General features: G+C 40.7%; 1 protein-coding gene and 1 long non-coding RNA gene across 4 annotated transcripts in view; one reads left to right on the top strand and one right to left on the bottom strand.

The window, feature by feature from the left end:
- Positions 1-2,659: 2,659 nt before the first annotated feature.
- On the bottom strand, positions 2,660-11,212 carry LOC125318440. Its single transcript, XR_007200356.1, has 4 exons — positions 11,133-11,212; positions 7,646-7,863; positions 5,443-5,571; positions 2,660-5,131 (listed from the first exon to the last, which is right to left on the bottom strand). It is a non-coding gene; the product is annotated as an uncharacterized LOC125318440 (long non-coding RNA).
- A 118-nt stretch (positions 11,213-11,330) lies between these two features.
- Positions 11,331-16,187, top strand: part of TMX3 (thioredoxin related transmembrane protein 3) — a 29,382-nt gene continuing 24,525 nt past the window's right edge. For all 3 annotated transcript variants that reach the window (XM_048289350.1, XM_048289351.1, XM_048289352.1), the window contains exons 1-2: positions 11,331-11,413; positions 11,639-11,693. In XM_048289350.1, coding sequence (XP_048145307.1) covers positions 11,365-11,413; positions 11,639-11,693 — 104 coding nt within the window. In that variant the 5' untranslated portion in view covers positions 11,331-11,364. The remainder of the gene's footprint in view (positions 11,414-11,638; positions 11,694-16,187) is intronic.

Consider the following 16,187-nt stretch of genomic DNA (forward strand, 5'->3'; position numbering starts at 1 on the left):
AGCTGTGTAGCATTGTTATCAGCAGGGAACCTTTGCTCTAGTAACACTATCATGTCAAATACAGACATAACTGAAAAGCCTGAAAGGGGAAAGATTACTACTGCTAAGAAACAATGAAACTTTTTTTTTAACTGAAAAAACCTAATGAGAAAGAGTATTCTAATTTAACTTTACATTCAGTGTGGGTTCAGAGTAATGACTTACATGAGACACGTAAATCATTCACTTCTTACCATGGGGAGATATTCCCTTATTAAGTGAGTGACAATAATGGAAGCTTGCTCAGATCCTGGATTCTGCACAGTTCCATCAGTTAAAGAAGAATTTGCCAAAAAATTTGACATAAATTCCAAAAGCATAATTTCCTTGTCTGCAATCATCTTTATCTGTCAATGAAAAATAATACCTGCAAATACATGCATTCATTTTTCTAGGCCAGGTCTAAAAATCATCAAGATGTACAAATAATCTTTGTTTAAATCACTCTGAATCAGCTCCTCAAGAATTCACTAATTATTTTGTCCATGTGTAATTTAAACTTTTTGTCTGTGTACTGACTCAAGCTGCAAGGTTTTTATTTGCCAGGTAACATTTGCTGAACACCAAGAATACTTCTAAATTTATCTGACCACACTATTACTAATGTGCTTTGACTTAAATTACACCAGCAGCTACATTAACTAACATTAATTTAAAACATATTTTCTTTTTTTTCTTGTTCTTGCCTCCTATATGCTGAATATTTTTGCTATTAAAAAATGTGGCTAAATTAGGAAGAAAATACTGTTGAATAAATCCTTACATTTCCTCTATATCTCCCAAAAATGCTATGACTGTGTTCTGGTTCTTTTAGTGATGGGTAAGCACTCTGGCAGCCAGCAGAAGAGCAAAAATTAAAGTATAATAAAGCTAAATACAAATCTTGCAGAGTAGAGCTCCCTAGAGTTTCATACATTGCTTTTGCATTAATTATTCTCTCGGAGTTTCAAATTATAACAAATCAATGTGGCAACATACAGAAAATCACTGCACTAAGCATAACAGAACTTCAGACATGAGAACCACTGCTCAACCAATGTGTAAACGTAAGCATTGCAAAAAATGACTTCAAAGTGTCTGTAAAACGTTTCTTAAACAGAAAAACATGACATCATGGGCACAGGTCTGAAAACTGTTGAATGGGAAAAGAAAACCACAAGGATAACTACCAACAAAAATACAACAGCAATTTTGTTTCATTAAAGTAAAAGCTGTAAAAGCACATTCTAAATTTGGATGAGAATGTTCCTATGTTACTTGTATTTCTTGAAGTGAATAGTGTTTGTTTTAGCAGTGAAAAATCAGTTTGACTCCCACCACCACCATCATGACTAAAATATAGACAACCAAGCATTTGAAACTTACTTTGCAGAACATCCCTATGAGGAAAGAGTGGATGGGAGGGGGTTTTTTAACCTAAAGTCCAAACCTAGCTGCTGGTTAAGAATGCCACGGCTGGACAACAGCACATATCCACCTAAGTGAAGCTGCTTGTGGCCGTGCCCCGCTGCATTTCAAGGAGGTCATGAATCTGCTGGAGCTGTGCACGCAAGGCCCTGCTGTGGGTGGGTGTCAGGGCTGCCGTGGCAGGGCAGCTACAGCCATGGAAACCGGGAGAAGCTGCTGCAACACCAGAGGCATTGCTCCGGGACCTATCAACGCTGTCTGCCTGACAGTCTGGGAGTGGTGTGAGAAGAGATCTAACATCAGCATCCCGTGTAATTACCTATTATACTGTGTAATTACCTGTAATTGCCTATTGTTTAAAAAATGCTGTATGCATGAAATATTATTAAAGCTTTTCTATAGTAGCATAGTCCTGTTCTTGCCAGCGTTTCTAGTGTAGAAAGCATTTCCTTTATGTACTAACATGCTGATCTGGACATTAAACTTGTTCTGACAAAACCTTTTTTTTTCAATCTTTTTTAACAGACAAATCAGAAACAAACCACATAAACAATGCTGAAAACATGAAACCCAAATACCTATTATTTTGGAAATTAAATTTTGGAAGAAATATATTTTTACACCACTTAGTCTATAATATGCTCAAATCTCTCTTCCATACAGCTCCGATAGGAAAGAGCCAAGAAAAATAACCCATTATCAGCCATGAGAATCAATACCTAGTGCTTACTGGATAACGTGTAAGTGTTCTCAGACTGATTTTCAAATTATAGAGTCCCATAATATAAGCGATTCTAAATAAGTGATACATTATAAATGGTAAAACTAACTTTAAAACAAATCCAGCCATAAAAAAGGAAAACAGTATTTTTGTAAATACACCCGGAGACCACTAGGTGTCTCTGTAATAAAAGAAATGTATACAAGCATACATGGAAAAAAAAGTTTTTTTAAAAAAAGTTAAAAAAAAAAAAATCAATCTTCAACATCTACACACACACAAAACCAAGTAAAGAAAAAAACAAAACCACAAAAAAAAAACCCCAAACTAAAAAAACCTCTAGTGATCAGTTTAAAGAGTTTTAAAAACTAGGCTTATATGGAAAGGTAAAGTGTTAATGCAAGACCAGGCAAATCCTACTGCCAGTGTCAGCAGTAATAATGTCTTCAAAATTATGCTTTTAATTCAGATTGCACTTTATGTTGCGCCTGAACTGAAAGGAATCTTACACAAAGCACAGAGAAAATCCCCAAAGTGCACCAGATCATGTGCAATTATCTGTTCTTCTAATTAGACATGAATTTATCTCACTACAAGTTTATCAGTACTTTGAATTTAATTATGATTCATGACAAACATGTTACTGGTTAGTTTGTTTTATGGCACAGACTTAGGTACTGACACAGTTAAAGGGGTACAAACCCACCATCATAGATAAAGTCACTATGAGAAGATAATACATATCAATACAGCTTATTCTTGTAGTGAAAGAGAAATAAACAGCCCTGACGTAAACACTTACAGTAGCATTAAAGTGCACATTACCTATTAAAATATTCAATACCGATTGATGCAATTACTGATAACCTTGTTTGTGATAGTACTGGTATTACACATTAATATTTCTGTAGCTGGCATGTAGTTATACAAGTACATAAAAATATAACAGAACAAGAACTATTTGTTCACAAATGCTCACCACTTACAAATTAAAATATATTTCCTTCCCCTTCATTGCTGCAGTCTGATACATGTGAAAAGCTACTTGAGCAATATTTATTTAGATTATTGTTCTGCTTAACACATCTTTGATAGCAGTTCTTAATTGTGAGCATTGTAATCTTAACTGTTTGATAAAAGGTAAATACAAAGGAGGTGAATATCCTCAAAGTACAGAACACCTGTATGTAATTAAAGAGAAAAAATATGTTTTTCTATATTTTCAAAATATCTTTTAATTTAGAAATTAGTAAATTAATTCTTGGATTATTATTACTAAAATTGAAATAGATATTTTTCTGTACTTTCTCAGATTTCACATAACAGCAAAAAACCCATGCATAGCTGGAAAACTTTTCATATGAAATCTTTGTGTAAATGTTCAGAAATAGCATTTTGTAAACTTAATTTTGATGCTTACCCATTACACATAAAAGTTAATATATTTAGTAAATGATACACAATGAAGTAAAAATGTACAATAAAATGTATATACAAAAAATAACCAAAAATACTAGCATCATTGAGGGATACTACTGGAGGCAGTATTAGAAGGTGTGTAACTTCCTTGATTTGCCTTCTTCATTAGACAGAATCTCAGCTTCTTGGCTTTTCATGACTTCTCTTCCTCCCTCTCTATTGTAAGTTCTTGATGTGAGCTGTGTTATCACTAACCACCAAATCTAGCTCGAAAACTGAAAACTTTGTCCATATCAGAACACTTTTGCATTTTCCTTTATGTCTCTTGTTCAAGCTCTCATTTTGCTTTCTTTCCTCTTTTTCCCTTATCTTGGCCCCTGTGGACCTAGATGGGGGCTCCAGAGTCAGATGTGGAGCATTGCCTCCGGTGTGCTAGGGATTGATGGCCACTTCCAGGCTGGGATACAGGCCCAGGGATGTGGGGTGTGTGGGGCAGGGCATTGCCTCACCAAAACAAGGCCCAACCTGCCCCTTCCCCTCACACACACGCAAACAAAATGTTTCAAGTCAGCAATCTCCTCCAGTCTCTCACAGTTGCATGCCCAGCTGTATTAATGCATTTATACATTTAGGAGTCCTTATTCAATACTTCACCAACTCTTCCTGTTTAATTGCAGGAAAGGTGCCATTTCTGTGCATGAGATTTTGATTTTTGATAATTACTCGTTTTGACATGAGCACAAGTTACTCTATCACTCTGTTGCCTGGAGAAGTGGCATTTCAGTACCCTTTTCCTTGCACCTTCTACTACCCAGACACAGTCTGATCCACATGCAATAATTTGTGTGTGTGTAAAAGAAACACCACTACTGTGCCATAAGAAATCTGGAGAACCTTCCCTCCTTATGGAATACAACCCTCATGGTGTTGAAGTACAGACTTGGTGGCAGCTGTACAGACATTTTAGGAAGTCAGTCCATTTCAGTTTGGGCAGTGCAAGCAGTCCACTCAGCCTCTTGTGCCACGTGCTGGCAAGAGCCATAAATTGCAAGAACAGGGACACTGTCAGCTTGTAGCTGAAATGTGGGGCTCAGGTGCTCAGGGTGATGGAAAAATCGTGACAGCAGAGGCACAGGAGCATGTGCTGACATATTGATGGGCTGTGCAGGGCACCTTGCATCCACAGAGCTCGTATCTGATGCAGCTGATGCATTCCAGTCTCTGTGCTGTGCTCTGCAGCATGCTGCCAGGACGTAGTTGCTCATATGAAACACTACAAAACCGTATTTTTCTGAGGCCTGTGCATACTTTGGCTGATCCCTTGCAGGCCTACAATCATGTCTGCATGGTATTTTTGTTCTGGTGCTGCAAGTGGTCATAACTTCCTCTCTTGGGCTGTACAGGTTATGGAGAAGTGCTTGCCTTTTCCCATTCTTCATTTTCCCTTTGAAGCTATCTATGCATTGTTTCCAAACAGATTTATCACAAGCTGAAGGCCATCTCTTTTCAAAATCTGCGCAGTATATTGTATTCGTATATCAGCATCTGAAACAGATAAATAAAAATTGTATTATTAGCAAGTTCTTGATATGATAGGATGTGGTCCAGAACCTACTGAAATTGCAATTTTTCTCCAGGCATTTAAAGAAAACAGTTTTGCAGGCAAAAAAAAACCCAAATAAGATTAAATCTAACAACTACTCAGTGTCTGTGACATGCTGTGTCACTGAACTACTTCCTAACTGATTAGCAACTTCCCAAATCAATGTGAAAAAGACAGAGATTGAAACCTTCTCTCCCCTCTCCAAGCTGTAAGCAGGTAAGGAAAACAACCTTCTCGTTTGCAGTCTCCTTACCTGAAGGACGGAGTCACAGGAATTCACTAGAGAAAACCCTGATATTTCTTTCTTCTCCCTTCTTCTTAAAGTAATGTTTTGGCAAAGGAGTAGGGTCATGAGTGATTACAACGGCACAGGAACCAAGCACTGTGAGTGAGGAGAGAGGGTCCACTGCATTAAGTTTCCAATGCTTGTAACAAAATGACTTTTAAAAATCCTCATACAAGCCTGATGTGTCTCCTTGTCTGATATGTGACAGATTGGACTGAGCTTTGAGTTGCACCAAAAGACAAAATTCAGTGTTTCAGGATGTAAGACGTGGCAATGCTAGAAGAAGGGTATTAGGCTCCTACTTAAAGGATATGAAGGAGCTGAGAAATAACAGAAGTTCTGATACAGTGAAGGGACAAGCTACAGTTTATTTGAGAAAGAATTATGTACAGATAATTTTGCCCCACATTACATTCCTCCCTCCCACATACACACACACTTGTACATAATCTGAACACCCACAGCCCTTTTGGTCCCCAGTTAGATGTCACTAGCTAGGGTTAACATCTGTGCATCCTTCTCTTCTGCATTGGGCTTCAATACAGCTCTCATCCTCCCTAAAATACTGTAGGCTGGGAGATCACAGCCAGAGTATTTCTCCTCCTTTACTTTCACAATCTCTCAGCTGGCACAAAAAATCTGGTGGCAAAGAGGAATGAGAGGGAAGAGCAAAATTGTCAGCAATTCACTTTGTTCTTCACCTTATCTTTCTGCCCATGCCTTCCTTCCCATCTTTTGTTTCTCGCTCCCATCTGTTGATAGGTTCTTGAGTGGTTAATGGTGAATGTCATGTCACACTCAGAGACAAGGCTGATGGTCAGGGTCACTCCTGGGGTTGCCAACAATACAGCAGTTATATGTGCTATAGCCCATATGTGCCTTACGCTCCTCCCTCCCCTCTGCCTGTGTCACAACAGGATATCATTTCAGCAAAACCCTGTCAGTCAGCAGGAACAGGGGAAAAAATGCCAGGCCTTGCCTTGCCTTGCCTTGCCTTGCCAGCAGATTGGAGAGGATGAGCTGTGGCTGTTCCATCCCAGGCTCCTGGAGACCTGGGATAGGCCAGCCACAAGGAGCAATGGGATGGGCAGGGCCAGCACAGGTGTGCCCAGGGTAGAGGCTTCATTACTCACCTCTGCCACAGGGCCTGTCTTTGCCCTCACTCCTGAACACTGTAAAACCTCCTGAACACTGCCTGGCAACGCAAGGGAAACAGCACTGGGCCAGGAGGGAGGCTTGGGCCTGCTAATGCCTTCCCTTCCAGGAACGCTGAGGCCCTGGCTAGAGGATGAGGACGTCGGAAGGGGCAGTGAGGTGACCTGGCCTTGGGGGAACTGTGGCTGTGCAGTGGGGAGGGCTCGGTCAGAGCCTCCAGGGCTCCCATGGGAAAGGCAGGGTGTGAGACCGGTGAGCCACAGGGAGAGCTTCCATCCCTGGCCGCTAGGATCCCATACACGGCAGCCATGCAGAGGCCAAAGGGACAGAGACATAGAGGGACATGAGGATTGGTGCCATGGTACAGGTCACACAATCATCTCAGTTGGAAGGGATGTGGAAGGATCATTGAGTTCACTCTTTCACTGAACTGATCAAAAAAACTAGTTTAGTTACTGAAAGATCAAAAATAAGGAAACTTCAAATATGAATTTTAGTAATTTTTGTGAGTTCTCTTAACATTCTTTGCTGTCTTCATCTCTTTATCATCAGTGTGACTTGCTGCTAGTTACCATCAAAAAATGCTAGAATTGAGACTCTTTGGTTCTTTCAGTGCTAGTAAAAAAGCTCAGTCTACTGGTTGTTGTGCATGACAGAGTTAGGACTGAAGACATTATTAATTTATGCAATACTTTCACTAGTCCTCAGTAATGTGTGGGATTGTTAGAGTTGTGTTATTTTAGGTTCTCTACAGTCAAGCACCTCAGCTTTTGATCTTTTAATTTTGAGGGACAGCATAGAAAAGGGATGCAAAAATTTTCTGAATGTTTTTTCCAGGGCAAAGGAAGAGATTAACGAGTCCAAGATGACCGAAAAATGGGTGTGTGCAGACATGCTTGGAGCAGTGTCTTAGGACTAACAGGCTTAATTCACTGCAAAAAGTACACGTCCTGAAGTGCTCCTGACTTGCCCTAGGAAAATGGTGGCTGGGAGCGTACTGACACTAACAACTTACCAGACTTAGACACTGGCTGCTTTCATGGTTCTCAGGAATGAAGGAAGGCATCAGGAGCAGGTTATAAGCCAAAATAACCTTGGGACCACAAAGATGGTTAAAGGGCTGGAGCACTTCTACTGTGGAGACAGACAGAGAGTTGGGATTGTTCAGCCTGGAACAGGCTCCAGTGGGACTTTGTAGCACCTTCCAGTAGCTGAAGGGGACCTACAAGAGAGCTGGAGAGAGACTTTTTACAAAGGTGTGTAGTGACAGGACAAGGTGGAGTGGCTCTAAACTGAAAGAGGGCAGGTTTAGATTAGATGTTGGGAAGAAATTTTTTACTGTGGCAGTGAAACACTGGAACAGGTTGTCCAGAGAAATTTGTAGATGCCCCATCCCCGGCAGCGTTCAAGGCCAGGTTGGATGGGGCTTGTGAGCAACCCAGTCTAGTGAAAGCTGTCCCTGCCCAGAGCAGGGGAGTTGAAATTTGATGATGTTGAACATCCCTTCCAACCCAAACCATTCTGTGATTCTGTAATTATTCTGGTGAGTCATACCAGGCTCACAAGCCACAAGTTTAGCACTGTCAGTACAGGGACAGAGGTAGTGTCAAAATATACTTCCCTCATGTCTTATTTTAAGCATCCTTTTTATTGCATTCCCTTTGGTTTTCCTGGGTCCTTGCCCCAGGAAAGTCACCTTAATATGGCGTCATGGACATGTTATCCACTGTATAAAAACAAAAATGTGTACAAAGAATTTTAGTTTCCTAAGTATTTTATTTATGGAAATGTGTATTGAAATAAACCTTGATATTGCAGTTACAATGCTAATGAAACTTAGGAAATTATTTGAAAGAGATTATTTCTCTTAAAGCAAAAGTTCACACATTCCAATAAAACTAAGTCCACGTTGTATAATTTAGACAGAGTTACATATAAATCCTTTTCCCTGCCCTTCATACAGGGCAAGAAGAGTGCACAACCTGCACAAACAGACTGAAAATCCTGCAACAGCAACATTGCTCTGCAAATCCCCCTACAAGGCAAAGCCTGGCTCTTGTCTTTGTTGAACTTCCCCATCTATCAGGTTCAAAAAAAATGGGACAGCAGGACCATTAAATCATCCTACACAATATGGATTGGAAGGAGTCTTGGAACCCTTGTATGTTCAATTTCCAATGTTTCATTGATTGCTAATTTCCTTATAACTCACACTTTTTCCTGCAGTACCCCCCAGGATTTCAATAGTATTTGCTGTGCTTTTTGCTTCTTACCCTTTACTGTGGTTTTTTTCTTTTCATATCTTCTGTTCAGTTCATATACCAAATCATCCCTTTTCTAGACTAAATTCTCCACTGAATTACTATTAATAATAATACATTAATCCTGTATTTTTTTCAAACAAAATGTCCATAGTAGGAATAATAAAAACACAAAAACCCCTTGACATTTCTCTGGATGTCATCTATCATTATCCAGCTTATTTGGTTTGCATGTTACATGCTTTTCCCATTATACTTTTACCAGGCTGCAGTGCAAGAACTATCTTTTATATGGATTTTATGCAGTAAAGCTTCAGCAAAAACTGTATAAATAAATATAGCATAGAATTGTCTGTGTGAGTGTACATAAACTTAGTTACAAAGAAGTAAATATACAGCAACTCCTTCAATTTCAAGATAAAATAGATCAAGAATAGTATACAGGATGTTTTTGGAGGAGACAGCTTTGGCTCACTAAGTGCAAAAGTTAGAACAATCATATTCCATTAGCTGCAAAGAGAATAAAATTCTAAGCTGCCAAATAGGACCTAGAAGGTATAAAAAGAGCTTCATTCAAATCTATACACAGCTATATAAAATGTTTATTTCTCTTTAAAAGTTATTTAAAGCCAGTCATGAACTGTCAGAGTAAGAGAACAGGATTATACTAATTTAACAGTTACGTGGCTATGCCCATTTTCTCCCATATGGATTTTCTACTAACGGATTGATGGACTAAATTGTTTCCATTGTCTCAGTCTAGACAGCAGTTAGATTAGGATCAAAAAGATGCCATCTCTCATTTGGTCAGGCATGCAGACACCACTTAGCTAACTGTGGTGTACAGAAGGTGAAATGCTGTGGAACAGAAATTCTCTGCATCAGTGAATAAATGTCACCATTCATCCAATACAGATGTCAGGAACTTGTTAGTTCTCCCATCATTGGAGGTTGAGGGGTGAGGGGGGGAAAAAAAGTGAAATTGTCTTAATATTGCATAATCCTTCAGTAAAATGTGAGGAAGAAAAAGTACATCTACCATAGGCCAGGGTCAGATATTTTAGAATTCTAAGGTGAGTTATCGCATATACTCTTAGGCCTTGACACACTTCTCAGCCAGTGAACCTATGATATGGAAGCAAGCTTTTCCAAAGGGCTGGACAGCTCTGGGGATTATTTGATGAATCAAACAGGCTATACCCACAAAGCATTAAGTGAACAGTACATCTTCACCAGACCAGGTATGGCCTAGTGCAGAAGCTAAGGAGTAACCAAGAGAACATGTATCTACATCCATGAAAATACAAGCACATGTGCACACACACACACACACACAGAGCAGCCCCAAAATGAGGCAACCTCAATGTTTGCTGCTTGTAGACACTATTAGAAAAGATAATAGACCCTATCATTAGAAGAAAAGGCTTCAACACTTAATTCAGAGGAGCTGCATGATCCCTGGAAAGAATCTATCCTTTTCTGACAAAGATCTCAAACATTTGCATGTACAGCTGCGAAAAGTAATTCTGGTATAGAGAGAAAGGGTAAGAAACTGCACTATGGGAGTCAAAATTGAAAACGAATAAATCACAGAATCACAGTGGTTGAGGTTGGGAGGGACCTCTGGAGATCATTTGGTCCAAACCCTCTGCTCAGGCAGGACCATTTAGAGATGGCTGTTCAGAACCATGTCGAGGTGGCTTATGAGTATCTCTGAGGTGGGAGCACTGGTGGGCAGTGCTCCGTCACCCTTGCAGTGAAGAAGTGTTTCCTCACGTTCCAATAGAACCTCCTGTGTTTCACTTATGCCTGTTTCCTTTTGTCCTGTCACTGGGCACCACCGGCAAGAGTCCAGCTTTCGTCTGTTTGCAACCCCTTTCAGGTATTTACACACATTAATAAGGTTCCCCTGAGCCTCGTCTTTTCCAGGCTGAACCATCCCAGACCTGCTTTAACTGAAGTTTTCAAACAAGCAGGATTTACTTGCCCGACTAGGATCTGCAGATCTGCACTAACAGAAAAAACACCGTAGCTGAAGATAGGAAAGAATATAACAGGTTTGAGCGAATGAGGGGCTCTAAAGAGAATGACACGGACATTAAAGTGAACAAGTTTCGCGCCCATGCTGAAGGAGGGGTGCTGACACAGCAGCAAGGCAAGAGATGAGCTCTACCCACGGCAGGCAGCTGGCAACACGACAGGAGGCACACGTGTTCCTGCCGGAGGGAGGACGAGGCTTACTCTTCCAAAGAAGCAGAACATTGATTCGACTGAACGAGAGTCTCCCCGCAGGGGAGATGACAGAGTCTACCCACCGCGCCGCGCTGCCACACCGGCCCCCGCCCGCCGCCCCGCGCGCCCGTCGGCGGCGCCAACACCCCCGCGCCCGGCCGGCCCCCCGCGCGCGGCTCCGCGCCTGCGCCGTGCCGAGAGGTCGGCGCTTCCCCTTCCGGCCGTGCCCGGCTCTGTCAACATGGCAGCGGCGCCGGGCGGGCGGCCGCGCTGCCTCCTCTGGGCGGCAGGTGACGGGCGGGCGGCGCCGGCTCCGCCGGGCCGGGCCGGGCTGCAGGGCAGAGTGGGGGAAAGCGGAGGGATTGGGACGCGGGCAGCGCTGGAGCGGGTAGGGCTGTGGGGAAGCGCTGGGGACGTGAGGGGCCAGGAGGGAAGGGAGTCTGTCAGCTGGTGTGGGTGAACACCCCGGGTTGGTTCGGGCATCACTCACGGAACGCTTTTCCTTTGCCTCGCAGTGGTTGCGCATGTGGTGGCGTCAGGTGCGGGTTTTGTGGAAGATCTAGATGAGTCGTAAGTACCGGCGTGTCTTGCCTAATTGCCAAGATATTGTCTTCTTGTGGGGAACGTGACCCCAGACTTTGTGCGTAGTGTGCTTGTCAAGAAAGCTACGCTGGAAAAGATTGTGGCTTTTTCATATCAGGAAGGACAGAAAGATTGTGTCCTGAATTATCACAGGGTATCCTCTGTTGGAAGGAACCCACAAGGATCGTTGAAGTCCAACTCCTGTCCCTGCACAGGACTCCCCAGGAGTCACGGCATGTCCCTGAGAGTGTTGTCCAAACACTTCTTGAGCTCTGTCAGGCTTGGTGCTGTGACCACTTCCCTGAGGAGCCTCTTCCAGCACCCAACCACCCTCTGGGTGAAAAACATTTACCTGATATCCAACGTAAACATCACCAACACGGCTTCATGCTGTTCCCTTGGGTCATGTCACTGGCCACTAGAGAGGAGAGATCAGTGTCTGCCCCTCTGCTTCCTCTCTTGAGGAAGCTGTAGACTCCCATGAGGTCTGTCCTCAGTCTCACCTATTGAGGAGGTTCAGTTAATGAAGGAACAATTTATTTTTCAGCTTTTTTTAAAGCTGTTACTGTGGTGGTGTTGCCAGAAATGGTCTTGAGCTTCCTTGCTTGTCTTTCTTTTTGGTGGGGTAAATATATTGGTGTATTGGTGCCTGCCCCAAATAAAAGCTGCTTGCGTTTATCCAAGTTCTTTCTTCATTAGAGTTTGTGGCATGGCTGCATGAGGGGTTGGGAGTACGAGTCTAAGTGCGTTCAGGCATGGCCAGAAACAGAAGAGAGGAAGAGGCCTGCAGGACTAGTTCATGGTTGCCTGAAGTGCCAGTAATACTCCAGTGTAAAAAAGGGCATTTACAACAGAATTAGTCCTGAGACTGTGCAGAAATTGAAATGGGTAGTCCTGCCATGAACTTGGTTGTGTAGTGTCACTGTTGGAGTACTGCTTTGCTGTAGCAGTTTGATAGCTACGTAGTTGCTATAGTTTCCCAAGAAAATGACCCCAAATGGTTGGGTTTTTGTTTTTTTTTTTTTGTCAGAGATACCAAGTGCTACAAAGCAGCACGATTATTGGAACTGAAAGAGAAGATATGGAGCATATTAGCTGGTAGGGAAGGAGAAGGTAGCATTAGATGACTGCTTTAGGATAAATTTCAGCCAGTTAAAGGTGATGTTTTCATGAGGGTTCAATCCACGATAAATTACATCAAAGAGCTAAACTGTCAGGAAACCACTCACATTTTTAGAATATTGCTTGTTAATCATAAGATCAGATGAGGTGTAGTGGATTTATGGGTGAGGGGATGGGAACATACGGAAGGAGTTCTCAGGAGAGACACAGCAGCGCCTCTGGTGTTGTGAAAAAAGAACTGAAGCATGGGAACTGTTCGGACTTGATTTTCAAAGCTTGTTTTTAAAACATGCTCATATTTTCAAGGACTGAAGATGCATTCACTTAGCCTATCTGTGCTCCTGCATCACGTTCTCATATAGTGTTTCCACACGTGTGTGTAAATGTATTTGCTGCTTTGGAGTGAAGAGTCGTGGTTCTGTTGTGACATAACTTTTTAAAATAACTGATAAAAGAAAATCTCATTTTAGAACATTTGAATTTTTCAATTACAAAACTGTCCAGATGCTTGTATTTCCAGTTAAGAGTAAGAATTGATTAATTGTTCAGGGCAGGTTTTCTGGGGTTTTTTTTTTGTTTTTGGTTGTTTTTTTTTTTTTTTTTTTTTTTTTGCTAATTGACAAATGGTGAGAAAAGACACGAAAACAATTTAAATTTAATTGAAATTAAAATTTAATTTAAACAACTTAAATTTTAATTTAATTTTGCTCCAAACTGGGGAGCAGTGACTGCTGAAGTTTCAAGCTTTCCATTTTATAGATGCTTAAACATTATGGGTGTTCTGCTGTTGCTGTAAGCTTTGTGTTCTATTTGAATTTTAGTAGTTGTAAACCGTGCGGACTAGTGCAAGGCTCAGGTCCGTTTCCAAAGCTTACAGGATATGGGAAAACAAGCAGAGCTAACAGAGGTGCCCAGCTGGGCTGTGGGAGGGATGCACAAAATGAGCTGTGGTTCCTCTTGGCTTGTGCTGCTCTGATAGCAGATCTGCTGCCTCAGGTCAGCACTCAACTTGTGATGGGTGTGGACTTGTTCTAGTGTGATAATGAAGCAGATAAGTAACCTGACTGAAAAAGGAAGTATTTTTCTATCTGTGGGCATGCACTGGTGGCTCAAACCATGATCAGAAGCATCGGTGCAAGGGGAGGGAGAAGGGAAACAGCAAGGAATAGATGCAGCAGCTGGGTTGTTTTAAGGCCCTTGGAATTGTGGCCTTGGTGTTCAGTTTTGCTTTATGCTGGTTTCTTTTAACTGTTTGTGATTAAGTGGGGTGCTTGGTTTAAGTGGAGGCTGAGAGAACATTTGATCATATAGTTGGGAAGATGTATGGGTTTGAGACAAATAATTTTGATTCAAGGATGTGCAACACTTACGTCATCTTTCCACGAGTGTGATTGTGTCTCTGACAGCTGACAGAGGACTGCACAGGACAATTAAAAAGAGACACTGAAATTTAGTGCTTGGAAAACATATTTATAGGGCCTAAAAACAGCACCTGCAGAAAATGCTTGACTGCTCATTTGTAGAGAGATTTCTCTTTTTCTTCAGCAGTGTGTTGAACTTTCTTAATATATATTGTCTAGTAATTTAATCACTGACGTTAGCAAAACTAGAGTGAGTTTCGATAGTTGGGGTTTTGTTTCAGTTCAGATTTTACTTTCTGTGGAAGTTCATTAAATAGGTGCTTGTAAATGAGAAGTACGGTGAAATTTATATTATAAAAACTATGGTATTTTTTTGTACAATCTTAGGTCAAAGTTATTAAACTCTGTTGGAAAGCTCAGCCTCCAGGTGTTTTATTCTTTCCCTTTTTTCTTTCTGTCTGTTGGCAAGGTTGCAGTCTACCTTTCTCAGTACTTTAATGCTCTTTGCAATTTGCTGTAACAATTTTGCTGTGGCAGAGGAAGGAGAACATTTAATTGTAGATTCTTCTTATACAAAGGAAAAGTGATATTCTAAATTGAAGCACAGCCCAGGAGCTTATGATTCAGTAACTGCTTTCTACCTCTTGCATCATAACCAATTATTTGGCATTGTAATTGGAAGTTAGCTATAGCTCTGTTAGAATTCTCAAGAGATGCTGGACTCTCACTGGTTCTTTCATTAGCTCTGCAGTGCTTAGGGTGGTAAAGTAAGTTTTTAGTGAGGTTGTCAACTAAGAAATTTTGTGACTTAAAAATGATGCTTTCCGTTAGCAGTTCCATATTAGTCTCTGCAAATACCTTTCCTGCTGCTGTACAGGCATTGCAGCCTTGGTATGCCATCAATAAAGTAGGCTGGAATTTACCAGTGAAATGCTGCAATTCTAAGTTTCAAATACTCAACACTGTAATTAGATTGTATTCATGATTTCTGAATTATTTCTTTCAAACAGTAAGCCAGTGTCAGCAATAGTATTTCTTCAAGACCATTATGGACTATTACAGATTCAACTTTAAGTGAAATATAATAAATTCTGCCTACTGCTTATGAGCCATTTATGCAGCCATAATGATGAGTTGGGCTATAACTTCTATTAATTGGATCTTAGAGTGTAGATCTACACTTACTGCATAATTATATGTAAATATTCATCTCCTTTTGCAATAAGAATGGTGGAATAAAGAGTGTTTTATCATGTATGTTATTGTGTGTGACTTTAGTGCCAGTCCTAGTCACTTTTATGAAGCCTGTCTTTTACAAAAATAAACTCTAGGTTAAAATTCTAGCTAATTTCATTCTCTACATAGGACTAGTTAACTAATGCAGTAATTCATATGATCTTGTAGTGACAACAGTGAAAAGTGTAAGCAGCATTTTGGGAGGTAGCAAAGAACTTTGATTTATCAAGCTTAGTTTTGTGTTAGAGGTTTTAGAATTTAGTGACAGATTTACAGTTAACAAAACCAGTCAGTTAATTTAAATGCCATTTGTCTAGCATTAAGAAAATTCAGTAGTACCTGTGTATCTCTGGCTTTTATCAATAACTTGATCATTTTTATTCCATGAAGTTGGTTTCTCGGTTGTGTGCAACTTCAATTAAACTATAAACTGATGCACCTATAGTAGAATGTTAAAGGAGATTGAACTAAGATTGCTTCACATGTTAATATTAAAGATAGTTTATTTAGTTTGCATTTAGTAAAACTAAGATTAACAGTTTAAACCAATGCTCTAAGAGTCTGTATTAGTTGGTATATAAAAATACAACAACAAATTTATTTAATATAACTAAGACAACTGCAAAATACTTCTTCCCCTTGGGTTCCACATGCTAATCAAATATCTTCTGTGTGTTTTGGTGTGTATTCTTATTTCTCGTTGTTTTTCTGTTTTGTTGGGGTTTTTTTGTCTCAGGAAGTAGTTATAGAAACATAATTGGCA

This window comes from Corvus hawaiiensis, chromosome 30 (genome assembly GCF_020740725.1).
Source record: "Corvus hawaiiensis isolate bCorHaw1 chromosome 30, bCorHaw1.pri.cur, whole genome shotgun sequence".
Taxonomy (NCBI): Eukaryota; Metazoa; Chordata; class Aves; order Passeriformes; family Corvidae; genus Corvus; species Corvus hawaiiensis.